The following is a 21,187-nucleotide window of genomic DNA, read 5'->3' as shown; positions in this document are numbered from 1 at the left end:
TAACATTTTTTAAAATGTAAAAGGAGAGCAGAAAAAGTTTCAGTTAAGCATTCCACAGAGCCCCCCTCTCCAGTGTCGAAAAGTAAATCAAAGGAGTAACAACCAGTTCATTCTCTCACAAGTTATAAATCACCTCAGCGCGTTAATTAAAACATTCTTTGAGATTAATGACCCCCTGCAGCTCTCCTGGAATGCAATAATGTATAATCTCGGATTTATCGTGAAGGGCTGAGCTGCAGCCATACGTAGTACAATGTGGGAAGCAGCCATCTTGAAAGTATTTGTGCCAGACACCCCCAAATTGTTAAACATTCAGCCAATCAGAAGGCTTCAGCCACTTAATTAGCGAGCATTTTGTTGGAATTAGTGTGCTCTGTGGCTTACTGTATTTCCACATCCTCATTTTTGTTTTGCAGTAAAGCCATGCTAATGAGTTCTTATCCTTGTTTTACTCTGCAGGAATTTGCATATTTCTAAAATAGTTTAAAAAGTTGAAGTTTCATGACTGTAGTGCCTCTTCCCATTGGAGGCCTTGCTCACAGAGGCCACTCTGAAGAGAAGCCCAAACTCGGCCTTAATTTGGAATTTATTGGAGTTGCTTATGGTTTGAAACTTCATCAGGCTGTTATTTTTATTGAAGTAAGCTCAACTGTCCACAGTTAGCAGATCTGTCATTAAATGGATAGCAAGAGTGGGTTGGGCCACCAAAAGATATGCACATAAGTTTACTATTCTATACAAATTTATCTATTAACTATCAACACCTTCCTGAAACTTTTGTTCCTGCTCATAAATGAAGATGACTGTGCTGTACGGGTAGATAACTGAACCAATTGCCACGCGGCCGACGTGTTATTAATCTTATTCAACAGCTAGGACAGTGGTTCCCAACCTTTTGACTTCTGTGGACCCCCACTTTATCATTAATGGAACCCAGGGACCCCCAATGAATCATCAGTGATATCCGGGGACCCCCACTGAGTCATTACCGGAAGCTTGGGACCTAATTTGTCATTATTTGTTAATATTGTTTCATTTTCTAAGCAGTCGCGGACCCCCTGAGAGGGCTTCGTGGACCCCCAGGGGTCCCCGGACCACAGGTTGGGAACCACTGAGCTAGGATATTTCAAGTTGTGTTGACCAATCCTGGCCTCAATAAAAGTTCTAAAATGAACGTGCCTCCTATTCTGTGAGCAAGAATGGTCTTCTCGTGGTACGTGGTTAAGCGGGTCCTGCACTTGTATTGTTGCACTCACCTTTCCCTGGCACTTACTGGCTTTTCGTCTGTTGCACCCACCTTTGCTTTCCTGGTGCTTAACCTCTACGCTTACACTGCAGCCCATGGCACCCAACCGCGACCCCCCCCCCCCCCTGTCCCCCCCCCCCACACATATGAGTTTAGGTTGTGTGTTGGACATGTGATGGCAGAGTGAGCCCTCTGCCCATGCAAGTGCATAAGGAGCACCGTGAGAGCTGTGTTAGTGCCGTGGGAAGGGTGTGTTTGTAAAATTTCATTCTAAGAGTTGTGCCCATGTGAGTGCAGGGTGAGAGGTGTCTATGTATGAGTGAGGGTGAGAGATGGTCTCAACAGAGAAGGGAGCACTATCACTTCACAATGGGGCACCAGGGTAATTCAGTTATACAGCCATAAACTAGCACATCATTCAGTTCATCAAGATGGCAAGTTCTTCATTCAGTCCATAGGTAGCCGGGAGCTGTGATGAAGAGTCTTCAGAACACTTTTATTCTTCAATACAAAAATCCAGCCTAGCCAACACGCTTCAGCCTCCAAAAGGTGCTTCCTTCGGGTGTGCCTGTTAAAGTATAGGGTGAGATGAGTACCCTTGTGAGTGCAGGCTAAGACGTATCGCTGTTGAGTGCATGGTGAGTGATGTGAGCGCATGGTACAATGTGGGTCTGTGTGAGTGCTTGAGAGGTGTATCTGTGTGAGTACAAGGAGAGGCATGTCTGTGAAGACAGGGTGAGAGGGTGCCTGTGTGAGTGCATGGTGAGTGATGTGAGCGCATGGTACAATGTGGGTGCTTGGGAGGTGTATCTGTGTGAGTACAAGGAGAGGCATGTCTGTGAGTACAGGGTGAGAGGGTGCCTGTGTGAGTGCAGGGTGAGCAGTGCGCCTGTGGATTCAGGATTGTATCTGTATGAGTGCAGAGCTATTGCTGCATGAGTATAGGGTGAGTGGCGTGTGAGTGCAGAGGGAGGGTCATGTCTGGAATTGCAGGATGACCACTGTGGCTGTGTGAGGGCAGTCAGAGGACTGTTTGTATGAGCGGAGAGTGATGGTTATTGCCGTGTGCGAGGGGAGAGTTGTGCCCGTGGGAAGGCAGGATGAGAGGTGCTGGCTGTACGAGTGCAAAGTAGGTTGTATGAGTGAACAGCTGCATTTGTATGACTGCTGGATGAGTCTCCCTCTCTGAGAGCAAGGGTCCCATCTGTATTCATTCTAGATGACTGGTGTGCCTTGCGAGAGTGCAAGGTGAGCCGGTTTAAGTGCAGTGTGAGAGATATACCTGTGTGAGTGCATAATTTCATAGATATGAGCTCTGCATGAGGGGTCTGCCTGGGTGAGTGGGCTCCCATGCTACTATGTGACAAGTATATGTTTTGAGTCTAGGACAAGAGGTGCCTGTGTGAGTGCAAGCTTTGAGACGTGCCTGTGAGTGTGCAGGCTGTGAGACGTGCCTGTGAGTGTGCAGGCTGTGAGACGTGCCTGTGAGTGTGCAGGCTGTGAGACGTGCCTGTGAGTGTGCAGGCTGGGAGACGTGCCTGTGGTGTGAGTGCAGGCTGGGAGACGTGCCTGTGGTGTGAGTGCAGGCTGGGAGACGTGCCTGTGGTGTGAGTGCAGGCTGGGAGACGTGCCTGTGGTGTGAGTGCAGGCTGGGAGACGTGCCTGTGGTGTGAGTGCAGGCTGGGAGACGTGCCTGTGGTGTGAGTGCAGGCTGGGAGACGTGCCTGTGGTGTGAGTGCAGGCTGGGAGACGTGCCTGTGGTGTGAGTGCAGGCTGGGAGACGTGCCTGTGGTGTGAGTGCAGGCTGGGAGACGTGTCTGTGGTGTGAGTGCAGGCTGTCTGGGGTCTGGGTGAGACGTGTGTCTGTCTGGGGTCTGGGTGAGACGTGTGTCTGTCTGGGGTCTGGGTGAGACGTGTGCCTGTGTGGGGTCAGGGTGAATGGTGTGTGAAAGCAAATGGAGTTGTATTCCCTTGTGGAATGCCTGTGAGGATGCAGTGAGCAGTGTACCTGAGCAGGTACAGGTTTAGAGGTGTGCTTTAGTCAGTGGGTGCAGTACTTCAGACCTATTGGTGTTGCCAGTGCTTGTGGATCCAACTGACAGTGTGAGGAGAAATAAGGTCCACCCTGAAGCAGTCGTACTACAAAATGCTTTGTATCTGAAAGCAGCCCATCTAGCTCTGAAGGGATTCCTAACCTTGATAAACTCGATCATGACTCGGTCAGACAGTCTGGACTAACCGTCATTGATGAAAGGGTGGAAGACATTGGAAGGAGGCTGGAGACCCCCAGATCTCAACAATTCACTTGTTTGGCTTTCAGAGCACCAGGGTTGATGAGAGCAGCAGACACTTCTTGGAAGAGAATTGGCGGGTAAACCAGGCCTAGAGGTGGAAATTGGTTAAATCCTTATACGAGCCTTCGGTCAAAACGAAGGGCCTAGGGAGCACTGGACGGTTTGGGACAGTGGAATGCTGGATTCTGTAATGTCCTACTTTAATTTTTTGTTTGTAAGGGCAATTGAAAGAGGCCTTTCTTCCAAATGTATTTCATAGGGAAATATTTATTTGCATTTAGGTACATTATTTCTTAAAGTCTTGCTTCTTATGAGATAATTTTATGATTTTTTTAAATTTGTGTATGTACATGCATGCTGGCAGGGTGCTCTAATGTATGTGAATTCAAGGGTAAGATGATCGAAAAAGAGGTTAAGGCATATGTAACACTTTTGTCAGCGTTTCCACCATGCTTTTTAAAATTATTTATAGATCTTGCTCCATGATTAATTAGTTTTCTGTAAAAGTTGCAAACTTGCCTTTTTTTGCATTCGTTTGAGTTCGTTTTAACACTTTTCGTTTTTTTTCTTCTCTATATTGTTCAGTGATAATTATTTTCGTAGACAAATATAGCTGTTTTTATGTACCTACTTGTTCTGCACTAAGGTGTATCCAGCTTGGTTTTCATATGCTAGTTAATTACCCAGGAAGGTGTAAGGAAGTTTACTGTTGCCAATGCAGGTAATAAGTGCCTTAACTGCTGACTATCACGGTCTGAATTCCTATTTGACAAAGTGGATGAATGAATTTGGTCCTGAAGTGCCATTTTCTGTGTATGACAACTTCTGCTACGTGCATCTTTTCAGCCTGAAGCCTCTTGATGTCGAGTTCATGAAGGCTCTCCATGGAAAAGTGAACATTGTGCCTGTGATTGCCAAGGCAGACACCCTGACCCTGAAGGAGCGAGAGAGACTTAAGAGACGGGTAAGTGGCCCTGCGGCCTTTTCTGACTTGTCTTACTCCGCGGACTGAAAGTTAATATTTGCTTAGCTTGTTAAGAATTGCACAATGTGTCTAACAGCACTTTTCCAAACCATCAATTTTGTCCCCACCCACAAAACTCGGTTTGCAGTTAATCTGAGATGATCCCTTCTGGATTTACCCTCTAACAAACTCACCAGGGCTCTTTCTTATTCGCTGCATCAAGGTCTCCAAAGTGTTCTGGTACATACTAAATATGCGGCTAATCTAAAAAATAATTGTATATTCAATAAACTTAGTAAGATTGAAGTTATTAGATCCGGCCACCACTTCTTCCACTCCCGCTACTCGTATGTTGGTCGGACAGTCTATATTTGCTTCTGATTTAAGTAGTTATTTGGATGATAAGTTGTTTGTTGATATTGTAACTATTTCATAAAGGTTTTTAGACCAAAGTTGCTGCCGCTTTCATTGCCGCGCCCCTTGCAGTGATACCTCTCATTTCCCCACTCTGTGTTGGCATCTTTCTGTTTCATGTTGAGTGAGTCGTGGCCAGGACAGCTATTCCCGTCCTTGCTACTGCTGGCAAGCTGCGTCGAAACCAATGTGTAAAAATGAATGAGGCGCATTTGGGCTGGCTCGAACAATATTTACAGAGCAGCAGCCAGAGACCTGATCTCTGTTTTTAGAGAGTTCTGAAAACAGACTTGTGGATGGGTCCATGACCTCTCTGAAGCACCCAGCATCCTGCCCAGCTGGGCCAGAGTTCTGTGATTCTGGAATTCAAGAAGGACAACAAGTCCACACCACTCCCTGAAATTCTTCATCTGCGGTGTCAGCCCAGGGCTTGGTTGGGAGCCAGTGTCCTGGGGTTGCAATGTAGTGCGTTGAATGTCCTGTTCAGCAGGGCTCGCCGCTCCCTCGCTCCACGGGGCCCTGGCCCGGCACTCCCTGCGCTCCGGAAAGCGAGCCACCTCTGGCGCTCTTTTTCTTGGCCAGACTCCTCAGGTACCCAAGGGGGTCCTTTTTTGGTACTCATGTTTTCATGAGAGAACAAAGCAATGATTATAATTGTTAATGTAGTCCTGTGGGACCTCCCTCGCTTTGAAAAGTGAGTGCAGCTGCTGTGCAAAGCTGTAGGTGGGGAAATGAAAAGGCTACTTGACATCCTGGCCTTGCAGACCATCCAGTAAGGCGGGCCAGACTAAGCGCCTTAGTGCTCAGAAGGTCTGCTGACAGTGTCAAGTGAAGAGCGATTGTTAGTCAATGCTGAACTCCCCTCTTTCAAATCGTACCCTTTCTGGTACTAATGTTTTTCTTTATTCAAAGCATTAATATAGCAAAGTGCACACCACTAGAGTGGTCTCTGCGCTACACACACACTTAGCAAGGCTCAAAGCGCTGCTTTTATATTGGGCAGGGCAGACAAATAACTGGTTAGGGTCATATAGACAAAGTCATAGCATTGACCACATGAAGAGACCGACCTTGGCTTTATTTAACACACTTTGCAGCATCTGGAGTAAACAGCCAAGTCTTATTAATATTTTACCATTTTCCGGATTAGTGCATGGCATATTGTAACTGTGGCCTGCCTGGGGAGCCAACAGGACGGGAGTGATAGTCTAATCCAGAATTAACCCTGCCACAGCCAGAGCCTGGAGGCAACCTCCGATTCCGTAGCATCTTCTTGGGTGGAAAAGTCTAAAATGTGGAGCCCAGTTGTCTAAAAACAATAGGTGTTTTGGCTGGAAGGGGCTCCTGGTGGGCCGGACTACCTGGGGGAAGATTTTAGAACTTCGACTGAGATCAGTGTGGATTTCACTGCCTTTCTAAAGCCCCTATGACCCTCCTAGTTTCTGAAATGAGGGCTGGAGCTCTAGAGTTCACATGGCAGTAAAACCCCATGGCCATCAACTAACGCAGCCTAAAAGCTCGGCTCGCAGTGAAGATTAGACTGGAGGTGATGAGAGTGTCTGGTGAGGGAATTTTAGCGATGGAGAGGGAACTTCAAATGCAAGAGCCGAATATAAATAGAGCATCTTGGCAAAGAGAAGGCAGTGGATTGAGGTGAAGCTCAGCACTGGTTGATACAAATGTTAGAGCCAGTCAGATTGCGGTGTTCGGTAGTCTTTGGAGTTTGTGAGCGGGAGACCACATTGGAGGGCGCCACTCTTGCCTGGAGAAGACGAAAGCACTCACGATGATCACTTCCTTAGAGAAAGTGCGCCCCGTTGGTCTGATTATCTTATACTTCTCGTCTGCTTGTCATACATTGTGCGATTCTGTTTTTGGCCGCCACCTGGGAGGACAGTAGTTGTATTGTGGCATCTCTCCATCCTCTCCTGGTGAAGCATTCATTCTTGCTCTCTCATTACCCTTTGCACAGATCCCTGGCCCCAGGCCGACTGCCTGTACTTGATGATTCTTCTTCTTTTCTTTTTAAAGTTTACATTTATCCTCTGGTGGTCAATATCAGATCTTCTGGTGCAGAATCACTGTTGTCCTGAATAGGACCCTGGTGTCCTGGGTTTTGATCGACCTCTGTCTGAGCTTCAGCACACTCTCCAGACTTGCTCATTTGCCATCCAGCCCTGTAGTGTACTGTAGAACCTCCACGCCAACCAGACAGAAGTTATTTTCTTGGGTCAAGGCAGCTAGTGCAGTCACTCCGTTTTACTCAGCCGGATGGGACTTTCTCCTTCCCTGGACTCCGGTGCCCGAAACCTTGGCTTGTTCTGCTACAAGGAGCTGTCGGAGGTCAATGCCTTGGTCCCCTCACGCTTACACCAGATGAGGTTCTACCTTTACATCCCTCAGCTCTTGCAGAACCCTGTGATAGGAGCCGGGTCCTACCCAGGCTAGACTGTGGTAACATCTGCTCATCTGGCTCCCTGCAGGGATGATCCAGAGGTTGCTGTGAGTCCGGCTGTCAGGCCAGTATTCAGCATCTGTATGTCTGGTCATGTCTGATGCATGTTCCTCACTGTAGACTGCCTGTTGTGCTGGGGATCCACTTTACTTTTGACACTGGCCTATTTCTGATTTCTACCCGGGCGAGACACATCTGTAGCTTTTTAAGAGTCTAGTGCTTTGGCCCTTCACATGCCATGTGTCCAAGCGGTCCGCTCTAAGTCCCTGTTCTCTTCTTGAAGGTCAGGACTCCTCTGCAATGTCCTTTAGGTTAGCTCTCATAAGCCTTTCGATTATTAGTCACCTTGGCATATTTCCTTTTTTGCTTGTGGCTTCTCCTGACACATGTTTTTTCTGTCATCCTTCCTACTGCTATTAGCGCCAAGATGCCTTTACGTGGGTCTTGCACTTAGCAAGCACCTTATTCACCTTTTGTGGCTGGTTTGCCTCTAAACTGCTAAGATGCTATGAGGGCCTGGTGGCCAAATGTCCTTGCACATTATTGCTAGAATATTCTGTGGGATGCAGTAAATAATGCCAGTTGTTCCTAAGTGGGATTCTTTGAAGCAGCTCCTGTCCTGTACCCAGGCTCTTTTGATGCTAGGGTTAAAGGGAGGCACGGCGATGGCTGGCAGTTGTCTTGTACCCAGGCTCTTTTGATGCCAGGGGTTAAAGGGAGGCATGGCGACGGCTGGCAGTGGCCTTGTACCCAGGCTCTTTTGATGCCAGGGGTTAAAGGGAGGCATGGCGACGCCTGGCAGTGGCCCTGTAGCCAGACTCTTATGATGCCAGGGGTTAAAGGGAGGCATGGCGACGCCTGGCAGTGGCCCTGTAGCCAGACTCTTATGATGCCAGGGGTTAAAGGGAGGCATGGCGACGGCTGGCAGTGGCACTGTAGCCAGACTCTTATGATGCCAGGGGTTAAAGGGAGGCATGGCGACGGCTGGCAGTGGCCCTGTAGCCAGACTCTTATGATGCCAGGGGTTAAAGGGAGGCATGGCGACGGCTGGCAGTGGCCCTGTAGCCAGACTCTTATGATGCCAGGGGTTAAAGGGAGGCATGGCGACGGCTGGCAGTGGCCCTGTAGCCAGACTCTCTTGATGCCAGGGGTTAAAGGGAGGTTGGCGACGGCTGGCAGTGGCCCTGTAGCCAGACTCTCTTGATGCCAGGGGTTAAAGGGAGGTTGGCGACGGCTGGCAGTGGCTCTGTAGGCAGACTCTCTTGATGCCAGGGTTAAAGGGAGGCATGGCGATGGCTGGCAGTGGCCCTGTAGCAAGACTCTCTTGATGCCAGGGGTAAAAGGGGAGGCATGGCGACGGCTGGCAGTGGCCCTGTAGCCAGACTCTTATGATGCCAGGGGTTAAAGGGAGGCATGGCGACGGCTGGTAGTGGCCCTGTGTGAGAAAGTAGCCTCTTTCTAGCCTTGTTACCCCCACTTTTGGCCTGTTTGTGAGTATGTGTCAGGGTGTTTTCGCTGTCTCACTGGGATCCTGCTAGGCAGGGGCCAGTGCTCATAGTGAAAACCCTATGTTTTCAGTATGTTTGTTATGTGTCACTGGGACCCTGCTAGCCAGGACCCCAGTGCTCATAAGTTTGTGACCTATATGTATGTGTTCCCTATGTGATGCCTAACTGTCTCACTGAGGCTCTGCTAACCAGAACCTCAGTGGTTATGCTCTCTCTGCTTTACAAATTGTCACTAACAGGCTAGTGACCAATTTCACCAATTCACATTGGCATACTGGAACACCCTTATAATTCCCTAGTATATGGTACTGAGGTACCCAGGGTATTGGGGTTCCAGGAGATCCCCATGGGCTGCAGCATTTCTTTTGCCACCCATAGGGAAATCTGCCAATTCTTACACAGGCCTGGCAGTGCAGCCTGAGTGAAATAACGTCCACGTTATTTCACAGCCATTTACCACTGCACTTAAGTAACTTATAAGTCACCTATATGTCTAACCTTCACCTGGTGAAGGTTGGGTGCAAAGTTACTTAGTGTGTGAGCACCCTGGCACTAGCCACGGTGCCCCCACATTGTTCAGGGCAAATTCCCCGGACTTTGTGAGTGCGGGGACACCATTTCACGCGTGCACTATACATAGGTCACTACCTATGTATAGCGTCACAATGGTAACTCCGAACATGGCCATGTAACATGTCTAAGATCATGGAATTGTCCCCCCAATGCCATTTTGGCATTGGGGGGACAATTCCATGATCCCCTGGGTCTCTAGCACAGAAACCGGGTACTGCCAAACTGCCTTTTCAGGGTTTGCACTGCAGCTGCTGCTGCTGCCAACCCCTCAGACAGTTTTCTGCCCCCCTGGGGTCCAGGCAGCCCTGGCCCAGGAAGACAGAACAAAGGATTTCCTCTGAGAGAGGGTGTGACACACTCTCCCTTTGGAAATAGGTGTGAAGGCTGGGGAGGAGTAGCCTCCCCCAGCCTCTGGAAATGCTTTGATGGGCACAGATGGTGCCCATCTCTGCATAAGCCAGTCTACACCGGTTTAGGGATCCCCCAGCCCTGCTCTGGCGCGAAACTGGACAAAGGAAAGGGGAGTGACCACTCTCCTGACCTGCACCTCCCAGGGGAGGTGCCCAGAGCTCCTTCAGTGTGCCCCAGACCTCTGCCATCTTGGAAACAGAGGTGTTGCTGGCACACTGGACTGCTCTGAGTGGCCAGTGCCATCAGGTGACGTCAGAGACTCCTTCTGATAGGCTCTTACCTGTGTTACTAGCCTATCCTCCTTCCTAGGTAGCCAAACCTCCTTTTCTGGCTATTTAGGGTCTCTGCTTTGGGGAATTCTTTAGATAACGAATGCAAGAGCTCATCAGAGTTCCTCTGCATCTCTCTCTTCACCTTCTGCCAAGGAATCGACCGCTGACTGCTCAGGACTCCTGCAAAACCGCAAAACAAAGTAGCAAAGACGACTACTGCAACCTTGTATCGCTGATCATTCCACCTTCTCGACTGTTTTCCTGGTGGTGCATGCTGTGGGGGTAGTCTGCCTCCTCTCTGCACTAGAAGCTCCGAAGAAATCTCCCGTGGGGCGACGGAATCTTCCCCCTGCAACCGCAGGCAACAAAAGACTGCATCACCGGTCCTCTGGGTCCCCTCTCAGCACGACGAGCGTGGTCCCTGGAACTCAGCAACTCTGTCCAAGTGACTCCCACAGTCCAGTGACTCTTCAGTCCAAGTTTGGTGGAGGTAAGTCCTTGCCTCACCACGCTAGACTGCATTGCTGGGTACCGCGTGATTTGCAGCTGCTCCGGCTCCTGTGCACTCTTCCAGGATTTCCTTTGTGCACAGCCAAGCCTGGGTCCCCGACACTCTAACCTGCAGTGCACAACCTCCTGAGTTGTCCTCCGGCGTCGTGGGATCTCCTTTTGTGACTTCGGGTGAGCTCTTGTTCACTCCTCTTCGTAGTGCCTGTTCCGGCACTTCTGCGGGTGCTACCTGCTTCTGTGAGGGCTCCCTATCTTGCTGGGCGCCCCCTCTGTCTCCTCACGCAATTGGCGACATCCTGGTCCCTCCTGGGCTACAGCAGCATACAAAAACCCTAACCGCGACCCTTGCAGCTAGTAAGGCTTGTTTGCGGTCTTTCTGCGTGGGAACACCTCTGCAAGCTTCTAAACGATGTGGGACATCCATCCTCCAAAGGGGAAGTTTCTAGCCCTCTTCGTTCTTGCAGAATCCACAGCTTCTACCATCCGGTGGCAGCTTCTTTGCACCCTCATCTGGCATTTCCTAGGCATCTGCCCAGTCTCGACTTTGTCGCGACTCTTGGACTTAGTCCCCTTGTTCCACAGGTACTCTTGTCCGGAAATCCACTTTGGTTGCATTGCTGGTGTTGTTCTTTCTTGCAGAATTCCCCTATCACGACTTCTGTGCTCTCTGGGGAATATAGGTGCACTTTACACCTACTTTTCAGGGTCTTGGGGTGGGCTATTTTTCTACCCTCACTGTTTTCTTACAGTCCCAGCGACCCTCTACAAGCTCACATAGGTTTGGGGTCCATATGTTATTTGCATTCCACTTTAGGAGTATATGGTTTGTGTTGCCCCTATACCTATGTGCTCTCATTGCAATGTATTGTGACTATACATTGCTTGCATTGCTTTCTATTGCTATTACTGCATATTTTTGGTATTGTGTACATATATCTTGTGTATATTTGCTATCCTCATACTGAGGGTACTCACTGAGATACTTTTGGCATATTGTCATAAAAATAAAGTACCTTTATTTTTAGTATATCTGTGTATTGTGTTTTCTTATGATATTGTGCATATGACACCAGTGGTATAGTGGGAGCTTTGCATGTCTCCTAGTTCAGCCTAAGCTGCTCTGCTAAGCTACCTTTTCTATCGGCCTAAGCTGCTAGACACCTCTTCTACACTAATAAGGGATAACTGGACCTGGTACAGAGTGTAAGTACCCCTTGGTACCCACTACAAGCCAGGCCAGCCTCCTACCCCCTGTAGCCAGACTCTCTTGATGCCAGGGGTTAAAGCTAGGCAGGGCAGTGGCTGGCAGTGGCCTTGTAGCCAGACTCTTTTGATGCCAGGGTTAAAGGGAGGTTGGCGATGGCTGGCAGTGGCCTTCTAGCCAGACTCTCTTGATGCCAGGGGTTAAAGGGAGGCATGGTGACGGCTGGCAGTGGCCTTGTAGCCAGACTCTTATGAGGCCAGGGGTTAAAGGGAGGTTGGCGATGGCTGACAGTGGCCCTGTAGCCAGACTCTTATGGTGCCAGGGTTAAAGGGAGGCACGGCGATGGCTGGCAGGTGCCATACCTTCTGTGGCTGAGGTGTACAGGCAGTGGCTCATATCTCAGGGTGGCGAGGGACTTCTGCCGTGATCCAGGGCACGTCACAGTCTGTTAATAGCAATATTACCCAGTGTTCTGTAACTCCATGAGCCAATCGCTTCCGGAAGCGGCTGATGTAATTCTTGTTGATTGTACGCATCTGAAGCAGGAAATGCTCATTATGTTGCAGGACAATTGCTCTGAACGATAAAAGCCTCCTGGCCTGATGTCAGCCCCTGGCCTCTGTGCAGCAGAAGGTCCTTCTGGGTTGGTTCATGTGTACGGCGGTCGCAGCCAGTTTTAGGGAGGAGCACAAGGTGTTTGCTTTTCAGGGGTACCAAAGGCACCTAGACTTTCTTGACCAATGAAATAACTGCATTATCCGGGTCAGTTTTTTATTTTGTTAATGTTCATGGAAAGAAAACCAGCATGATTTGGCAACGATTCAGACACATGCCGAGTTGAAAACCCGGCTGCTGAAAATGTGTACATCCAACTTGCTTGGCACCCTGTGTGCTACTGCATGTGAAAAATACTCAGGACCAAAACCCGGCTGCTGAAAATGTGTCCATCTCACCTGGTGGCACCCTGTGTGCTGCTGCATGTTAAAAATACTCAGGACCAAAACCCGGCTGCTGAAAATGTGTCCATCTCACCTGCTGGCACCCTGTGTGCTGCTGCATGTGAAAAATACTCAGGACCAAAACCCGGCTGCCGAAAATGTGTCCATCTCACCTGCTGGCACCCTGTGTGCTGCTGCATGTGAAAAATACTCAGGAAATTAACCCGGCTGCTGAAAATTTGTCCATCTCACCTGCTGGCACCCTGTGTGCTGCTGCATGTGAAAAATACTCAGGACTAAAACCCGGCTGCTGAAAATGTGTCCATATCACCTGCTGGCATCCTGTGTGCTACTGCATGTGAAACATACTCGAGACCTGAACCCGGCTGCTGAAAATGTGTCCATCTCACCTGGTGGCACCCTGTGTGCTGCTGCATGTGAAAAATACTCGAGAGCAGAACCTGGCTGCTGAAAATGTGTACATCCCACTTGCTTGGCACCCTGTGTGCTGCTGCATGTGAAAAATACTCAGGACCAGAACCCGGCTGCTGAAACTGTGTCCATCTCATCTGCTGGCACCCTGTGTGCTGCTGCATGTGAGAAATACTCAGGACCAAAACCCGGCTGCCGAAAATGTGTCCATCTCACCTGCTGGCACCCTGTGTGCTGCTGCATGTGAAAAATACACAGGACTAAAACCCGGCTGCTGAAAATGTGTCCATCTCACCTGCTGGCACCCCGTGTGCTGCTGCATGTGAAAAATACACAGGACCAAAACCCGGCTGCTGAAAATGTGTCCCTCTCACCTGCTGGCACCCTGTGTGCTGCTGCATGTGAAAAATACTCAGGACCAAAACCCGGCTGCTGAAAATGTGTCCATCTCACCTGCTGGCATCCTGTGTGCTGCTGCATGTGAAAAATACTCAGGACTAAAACCCGGCTGCTGAAAATGTGTCCATATCACCTGCTTGGCACCCTGTGTGCTGCTGCATTTAAAACATACTCGGGACCAGAACCCGGCTGCTGAAAATGTGTCCATCTCACCTGCTGGCACCCTGTGTGCTGCTGCATGTGAAAAATACTCAGGACCAAAACCCGGCTGCTGAAAATGTGTCCATCTCACCTGCTGGCACCCTGTGTGCTACTCCATGTGAAAAATACTCAGGACCAAAACCCGGCTGCTGAAAATGTGTCCATCTCACCTGCTGGCACCCCCCTGTGTGCTGCTGCATGTGAAAAATACTCAGGACTAAAACCCGGCTGCTGAAAATGTGTCCATATCACCTGCTTGGCACCCTGTGTGCTGCTGCATGTAAAACATACTCGGGACCAGAACCCGGCTGCTGAAAATGTGTCCATCTCACCTGCTGGCACCCTGTGTGCTGCTGCATGTGAAAAATACTCAGGACCAAAACCCGGCTGCTGAAAATGTGTCCATCTCACCTGCTGGCACCCTGTGTGCTACTCCATGTGAAAAATACTCAGGACCCAAACCCGGCTGCTGAAAATGTGTCCATCTCACCTGCTGGCACCCCCCTGTGTGCTGCTGCATGTGAAAAATACTCAGGACTAAAACCCGGCTGCTGAAAATGTGTCCATCTCACCTGCTGGTACCCCCCTGTGTGCTGCTGCATGTGAAAAATACTCAGGACCAAAACCCGGCTGCTGAAAATGTGTCCATCTCACCTGGTTGCACCCCGTGTGCTGTTGTATGGTAAAGATGAAAAATACACAGGGTGAGAACCCCAGCCTGCCCAAACCATGGAACCTGGGTACACAGCAACACAAAACAAATTGTCCAGTGGGTCTCAGTTTTGAAAGTTACCTTGCATGTCAATCTTGACCATTTGCATTGTTTCTAATTTATTATTCACCCAAAAAGTGCTGCAAAGATCAAAAAGTTCAGACGGCGCAGTGGTCATAAGTGCAAAGGTGAAATCACTAACATATGATACATTTATACAAGGTGGGTGTGCACAACCTCTGAATAAAGTCCAGTATTATTACTGTTTCAAGAAAAGGGAATTATTCCACATTGGACAATCGCCACTGCAATGTTGACGTTTGTTAAAGTTTAGTCACGACAGAGAATGTGTTGGAATAATTACTTCCATATATGGGAAGTGAACAAAAGCACAATTTCTAGAAGACTGACTACTGGTTTAACTGTACAAAATCTAAAAGTTTGTCACAAAGGAAAATAAATATGTTTATTGGATAGTTGTGTGGAGATGGTCCTTGGTACAGAAGCCTCTTCCTCATTTGTGCATGTTGCGGAGAGGGGAGAAGGTGAAAAACACGTGCAGTGTTAGACTGGGGTTCACCCGGAGACAGAAAGCCACAAGCCAGTGTCTCACGTGCTGCCACCAGTGGAGGAATGGACAGGCACGATGGGCTTAGTGGTTGCTCTGCTGCTGTCGAGAGCTGGTTTTCAGCCTCTTTGTCCAAGCATCTACGTGTATCTGACTGCACGAGAGCTGCAGGAGAAACACAGACATGGAGCAGTGAAAATGTTCCTAACAGCTGGTAAAATGGAGGGGAGCATTAGGTAAGTAGGAAGAGGCGGGGCCTAAGGGAAGAAGAGTGGGTCAGGTAATGGTTCATTTACTGGCAGCAGGTTCTGTAGGAATGAATAATCAGAACAGAGGAGGCAGAACAATCTGTAGCACGTACCGGCCTGTACCTAGTGTTATGGTCTGGGGTTTTATGCTTGGTGGATCATGTGATGTAGTACATCTCAGAGTGTGTTATGCAGTGCGTCTCGGACTGTGCGGGGCGCTGCGTCGCGGACTGTGCCGGGGCGCTGCGTCGCGGACTGTGCCGGGGCGCTGCGTCGCGGACTGTGCCGGGGCGCTGCGTCGCGGACTGTGCCGGGGCGCTGCGTCGCGGACTGTGCCGGGGCGCTGCGTCGCGGACTGTGCGGTGCACCTCAGACAGTGCGGTGCAATGCATCTTGGGCTGGAGATGGTTTCAGTGAACTCGTAAGTGTACATGATGAGCTCTGTAGACAGGACTTTCCTGTACAGCACAGGCTGGCAGTAGGTCCATCAGAATCTAAATGTACATGACGTGAGAGGGCAGGTGTGTGAGCTGTCCATGTCACAGGACGAGCTGTGCTTTTCTGTACAATACAGACTGGCAGCAGGTACAACACAGTACTCTGTTATTCTGGGGTCTGGAGGTTTCACAATTGGTGGGTCGTATAATAGTGCGACACAAACTGCCAGTGACTTCAGTGGAATATATATGTGCATGATATGAGTGATCTCAAGGTTGGGAGGGCATGGCATTCCTGTACAGCACGGACTGACAGTAGGTCCAACCCACAGCTCACTTAGCTAGCATTGTATGGTCTGAGTTGCAATGTAATGCTGTGCAGTGCAAACCGGACATACCTTCGGCGGAATTTAAATGTACACACTAAGGTACTACAAGAGGCCACAGCAATTAAAGGTCCAAGTGTTGAGGCTGTGAAGGGCGCTGTGGTGCAGCCTCCCCACTGCAGGAGAACACAGTGACTAGAGGTGCGATTGTTGAGACTCTGCAGCGGTGCTGTTGTGTCGTGCTGTTATGATAACTTGTGTAGCACACTATCACCCACAAGGGCATAATGGCACTGGACAGGTCTGAAGGTTTTAGGCGGTTGGTGGAAGGAGATGCGACTGTTCAGGTAGGTGGGACCAATGTTGTGTATTGAATTGTATGCGTGTGTGAGGAGTTTGGACTGAGCGCATTTGTGTATCCAGTCCTCGAAAAATCATAAAATTGTTACTAGACCTGCAGGTCGAGTAACTTTAATAATCTACTCGACCTAACTATAATGTTCTTGACCCGTAAACGGGTCTCAAATTGTGTGATTCTAAGCAAATATTTTATTCTACAGAGTCGCCTGTTCCTTCATTCACACGAGTGCACCTTCAAATAGGCGAGTTCAGCATTTCTGCTGTAGAAAAACTCTTGTTTTGTTAAATAGACTGGGGCCCAGATTTACGAGCAGCCTGTGCTGCCGATGTGTCACTTTCTTTGATGCCTTGGCAGCGCAGGCCGCTGACCCTTATCTACAGGCCACGCAGAGACACTTTGCGTGGCTTTACATGGCCTTGTAGATGTGGAGTCAGGCAACGCATTGCAAATTGCTGCATTGCCTTACTTTGTGCCAGGAAGGCCTTTCCATGGGTGTTGCTTGGGTGTTCCCACGCAACACCCATGGATTCGGACGCATTCACGGATTTACAAGGTTTTGTAAACCTGAGAATGCGTCAAAACCCTACACCACTCCAGGGGTGGTGTAGAAGTGACGCAACAGGGAAAAATATCTTTATTTCTTCCTGTTTTTTTCCTCTTTCTGTGTGCGCTGCATTTCTCCTCTTGGGATTGTTTTTGTGCTTTAAGGTGCCCCTTCCTGCACAAAAGCAATCATCCCCGCGATGGAGGCACCCTTGCACCGTGGTGCAACGGTGCTTGCGTTGGTGTACAGCAGCAATTTGTGCACCAGCGCAGGGGAAAATGACAGGAATGCGCTGCAACCCGTAGATACGGCGCATTTCAGCCCCTTTATTTTGACACAGGGCAGCGCTGCAAGAAGGCTTGTGGCGCTGTCCTGCGCCAAAACATGTACATCTGACCCTAAATGTTTTCTCCATGTATAATAGGAATCTAGCCCACATATAGGGTATACATGATCCTTGACTTTTCTTAGTTTACTAATAGTGTTGCCTTCAGGGCAGAAGTATTTCCCAGTTTATGGTTAAACACTCACTTTCAATAAAAAATGTACTAAAGCATGATCGGTTGCATACTGTCATTTTCAGACAGTAAATTTCCAAAAAATGTCCACAAACCTTCCCACTAACTTGCAGCTTTCCTGATAAAACTATGTAGTGTATTAGTAATCTGTGAAAACTGGGTTTCAGGAAACCTATTTATCCTTTGCACACCACCAAGTAAAGTGTTCTTATTTGTTTTCATCCTATTAAAATATTTTTTTCATCACACTGAAGAAGAAAAAAATGGTCTTTCATCGCTACTGACATGTATTATGAAATGTTTGTACAGTTGGCTTAGATATTTGAATGTTGTGTGTTAGGAAAAAATGCCTAGCCTTTCATTTCACAGTTTTTACAGCAGGTCAGACAGGTCACCTTAGAAAATCCTGGAACTCTGCAGTCAGAATAGAAAAAGACAAAGTGACTTTTGACCTCTGTCTCTGAAGGCAGAGCTAATTTAACAAGAACATGATTAAAAGGCATTCTTTGCACTTTCTGAATGAACAGAACATCTGTTCTTTATTAACTCACCCAAAGGGGCAGTAGGTCCTAAAAATAGCCATGGCGAGTGGTCGAGTAGATTTTTTGAGCCCTGGTATCAAAAGGCAGTGGAGCCCCCCTCCTACCCAACCCCACCACCGGTGTGGAGTGAAGAGTTCTCTATGGAAGCTGAAGGACAGTCTGGCTGCCGAGTTCTGGATGGATTGTAGTCTTCTGGTGAGATGCTTGGTGATACCAGCATAGAGAGTGTTCCTGTAATCTAACTTGCTGGTGACGAGGGTGTGAAGGTTTTTATGGTGTTACTTTGGAGCCATTAGAACCTCTTCACGATCTTCAGGGTGAGGAACAGTCTACAGTGATAATGTTGACTTATGCAGTAATGTCCAGTTTGCTGTGAATTGCAAGATTTCTGGCATGGGTGCTGGATGTGTGCCCTGGATGTTGGTCCAAGTTTGTCTGGCTACTGGTTGGAGTTCTGTGGCACGATGTTCTTGCCAAAGATCACTACTTCTGTCTTGTGGGTGTTGAGCTCGAGACAGTTGATTTTCATCAAGTTAGCGACTTTGGTCATGGAGGTGGTGAAATTGTTTCTTGTGCTGGGGGTCTTGTCCCAGTGGGAGAGTACGGCATGCTTGGCGTAAGGGCGGATGTTGGTGTTCCTGTGACGTTGAACAGCCCTTTAGGTAACTCGGGGTGCTTCGGCCAAGCCGTTTCATTGCAAGACAAGACACTGACTGAAGACTCAAGTGTTTGCGGCTTTGCTGGGGGCTGTGGTCTCCCTTTCTTCCTGATGCTTGTAATATTTGGATTGGTGAAAAGTCTAGCAAGTGAACAGCTTCTCGGTGCCTCCAAGCACCGCATCTCTACCCAATCTGGTGCTTCCTAAATCTGTGCGTTTATGCAGTTGGTGCAATGGCTCGCTTAGCCTCCCTGCTGGTGATGTCTTGTGTTGGTCCATGGATTGAGAGCCATGCTGTGCGGGCATGAAATGTGCCAATGTGGCCCAGATTATCACACTTCGGTGAAGTCACTTTCGTTTTTGGTCCGGCTGGAAGTGAGTTTACTCATCCTGTGCAGCGTGCACGTTAGCAGGAAGCCCTGTGACTTCATGCTACTGGTATAATTTATGAGCTGCCCTTGGGGGATGCTAATCTTGGGAAGCACAAACCTCCTCTGGAGGCCGCTCGGAGGGAACATACGGGCAGTGACTGTGCTCTCATTGTTAGGCCTTTCAGATGCAGTTTGTTTTTTCTGCGGCCCTGCTTCCCCGTAGGAAGGTGGCGTGTTTTCTCGCAGTAACTTAGGGACCTTTGAGCGCCCACATCCCATTGCTCTTCCCTTCATTGTTTCACTTGTGCCGATGTTGTTATCTCTCTGATCTTTGCCTTTGGGTTTTGTTTTCTGTTCCCATAAGCAGTACTGTGATCACCAGGGCAGGCAGCACAATAAACACGGGCAGGCTGCAGGCGGAGGTGATCGCTGGTTCTTCTCTGCCCCTGGAGGAAGCTGGGACCTCTCCAGCACTAGGACGCGCCGAGGCGCTTTACTCTATATATGGCGTCATGCTGCAGCGAGGTCATGGATCTGAGGGCGGTCCAGTTAAACCTGACCATCTTAAGAACTTCACGAATAACTTAACTTTTGAGCATGGCTCTGGTGTTTTTCAGCGCTGTTACCAGCCTGATGGTTACCCAATTTATGATTCTCAGTTTACGACCTTAGGAAAGATGCAAGACTGAGGTCTTAATTCAGACTCCGACCTGGCGACAACTGCTTTGTTCGAGCAGTGATTGTTCGCTAATGTTGAACACATTGAACTATCGCCCAGTTTATAAAATTGCAGTTTTTTTTGGATGGGAAGGCCAGTTGGGTCCTTCTGTCCCTAAGGCATCGTAATACTTGTGGGAGAACTGAACACATGTAAGTGCAGGCACCCACTGTTTGCGGGTGGATCCCAGCACTGGGTCTAAGTTCTTGTTTCTTGGCGTTGGATCACTATGTCCAGACCGGTGTTTGGTTTTTAATATTTGAGTGCATTGCCAGGTGCGTGTCTAGTTTTGGAGGGCGGCAGTGCCTGGACCTGGACTTAGTTTCCTGGTGATAGACCGCAGCGTTTCTTGCTGTTCCGTTTTTTGTGGTTTATTGTGGTTTCCAGTCTTGATCATTGTTTCTTGGTGGTGCATCTGGTTTTAGTCATCTCTTTTATTGGTAAAGGCATGCATTCGCTGCATTGTTGGCCTTTAATGGAAGGTCGTGATGCCTGCTTTATGTCCCCACCTCTTTCTGATGGGGTCGGGGGGAATGGGGCGCGGGGTGGTGTGGGACAGAGGGGGATTCCAGTTTATGCTCCTGGTATCGGCATTATCTTGCTGTTGGGTTAAGAATATGGTTTTCTCCATTCTTCCTGGTGGTTGGTTGCAGTATGTGGTCTTAGTCCTTGTTGAGGTTGGTTGCAGCGGCTACTTTTGGTCCCTACTTCTTCGTGGTGGTCTGTAGTGTCTGCTCTTGGCCCCTTTTCTTGGTGGGGAGTTCCAGGGCCTCCGTTCGGTCCCTACTTGGTAATGGGTTGCAGTGTCAGCCATTGGGCCTTCCCTCCTTGGTTATGGGTTTCGGTGAGGTGTTGTGCACATCAGTGCATGTGTTCTTATGCACCACCATGTCCTCAAGGTATGTGGTGTTCTTTGTTGTCGAAGACAGAAAATGACCCCTTTCTGATGTGGATGTAAGTAAAACGTCATGATTATGGCTGACTGGGATTGCTTGTTGTAGGAAGCTGGTCTGGTGTGTGGTGGAAACCTGAGGTACTTACACCTTATTCCAGGTATCCCAGATTAGCGTAGTGTTGGCAGTGCCTAGAAGCCACGCTCTCTAGAGGTAGCTATGGATGAGCAGCCAAGGCTTATCTCGGAGACATGCAAAGCTTATACAATACCACTGTAGTCACACAGCACTCAAACACATGAAACAAAACACTCAGTGTTACGAAAATAAAGTTGCTTTATTTTAGTGACACAATACTAAAAAGTACTAGAGAGACAGTCCTCCAATAGTAGGTAAGTAACACACTAAATATATACACTAGTTACCAGAAATAGGCATAGAAAGTGATAGAAAACAGAGTAAATGTGGTT

The 21,187-nt window shown here is 48.8% G+C and overlaps 1 protein-coding gene across 2 annotated transcripts in view; it reads left to right on the top strand.

Annotated features, from left to right (window-relative positions):
• Window positions 1–21,187, top strand: part of LOC138266478 (septin-2) — a 242,321-nt gene that overhangs the window by 85,625 nt on the left and 135,509 nt on the right. For both annotated transcript variants that reach the window (XM_069215313.1, XM_069215314.1), the window contains exon 7: window positions 4,387–4,504. In XM_069215313.1, coding sequence (XP_069071414.1) covers window positions 4,387–4,504 — 118 coding nt within the window. The remainder of the gene's footprint in view (window positions 1–4,386; window positions 4,505–21,187) is intronic.

Source organism: Pleurodeles waltl, chromosome 11 (genome assembly GCF_031143425.1).
Source record: "Pleurodeles waltl isolate 20211129_DDA chromosome 11, aPleWal1.hap1.20221129, whole genome shotgun sequence".
Lineage (NCBI taxonomy): Eukaryota > Metazoa > Chordata > Amphibia > Caudata > Salamandridae > Pleurodeles > Pleurodeles waltl.
Note: the sequence above shows the minus strand (reverse complement) of the source record. Positions and strands in the feature narration are given on the sequence as shown.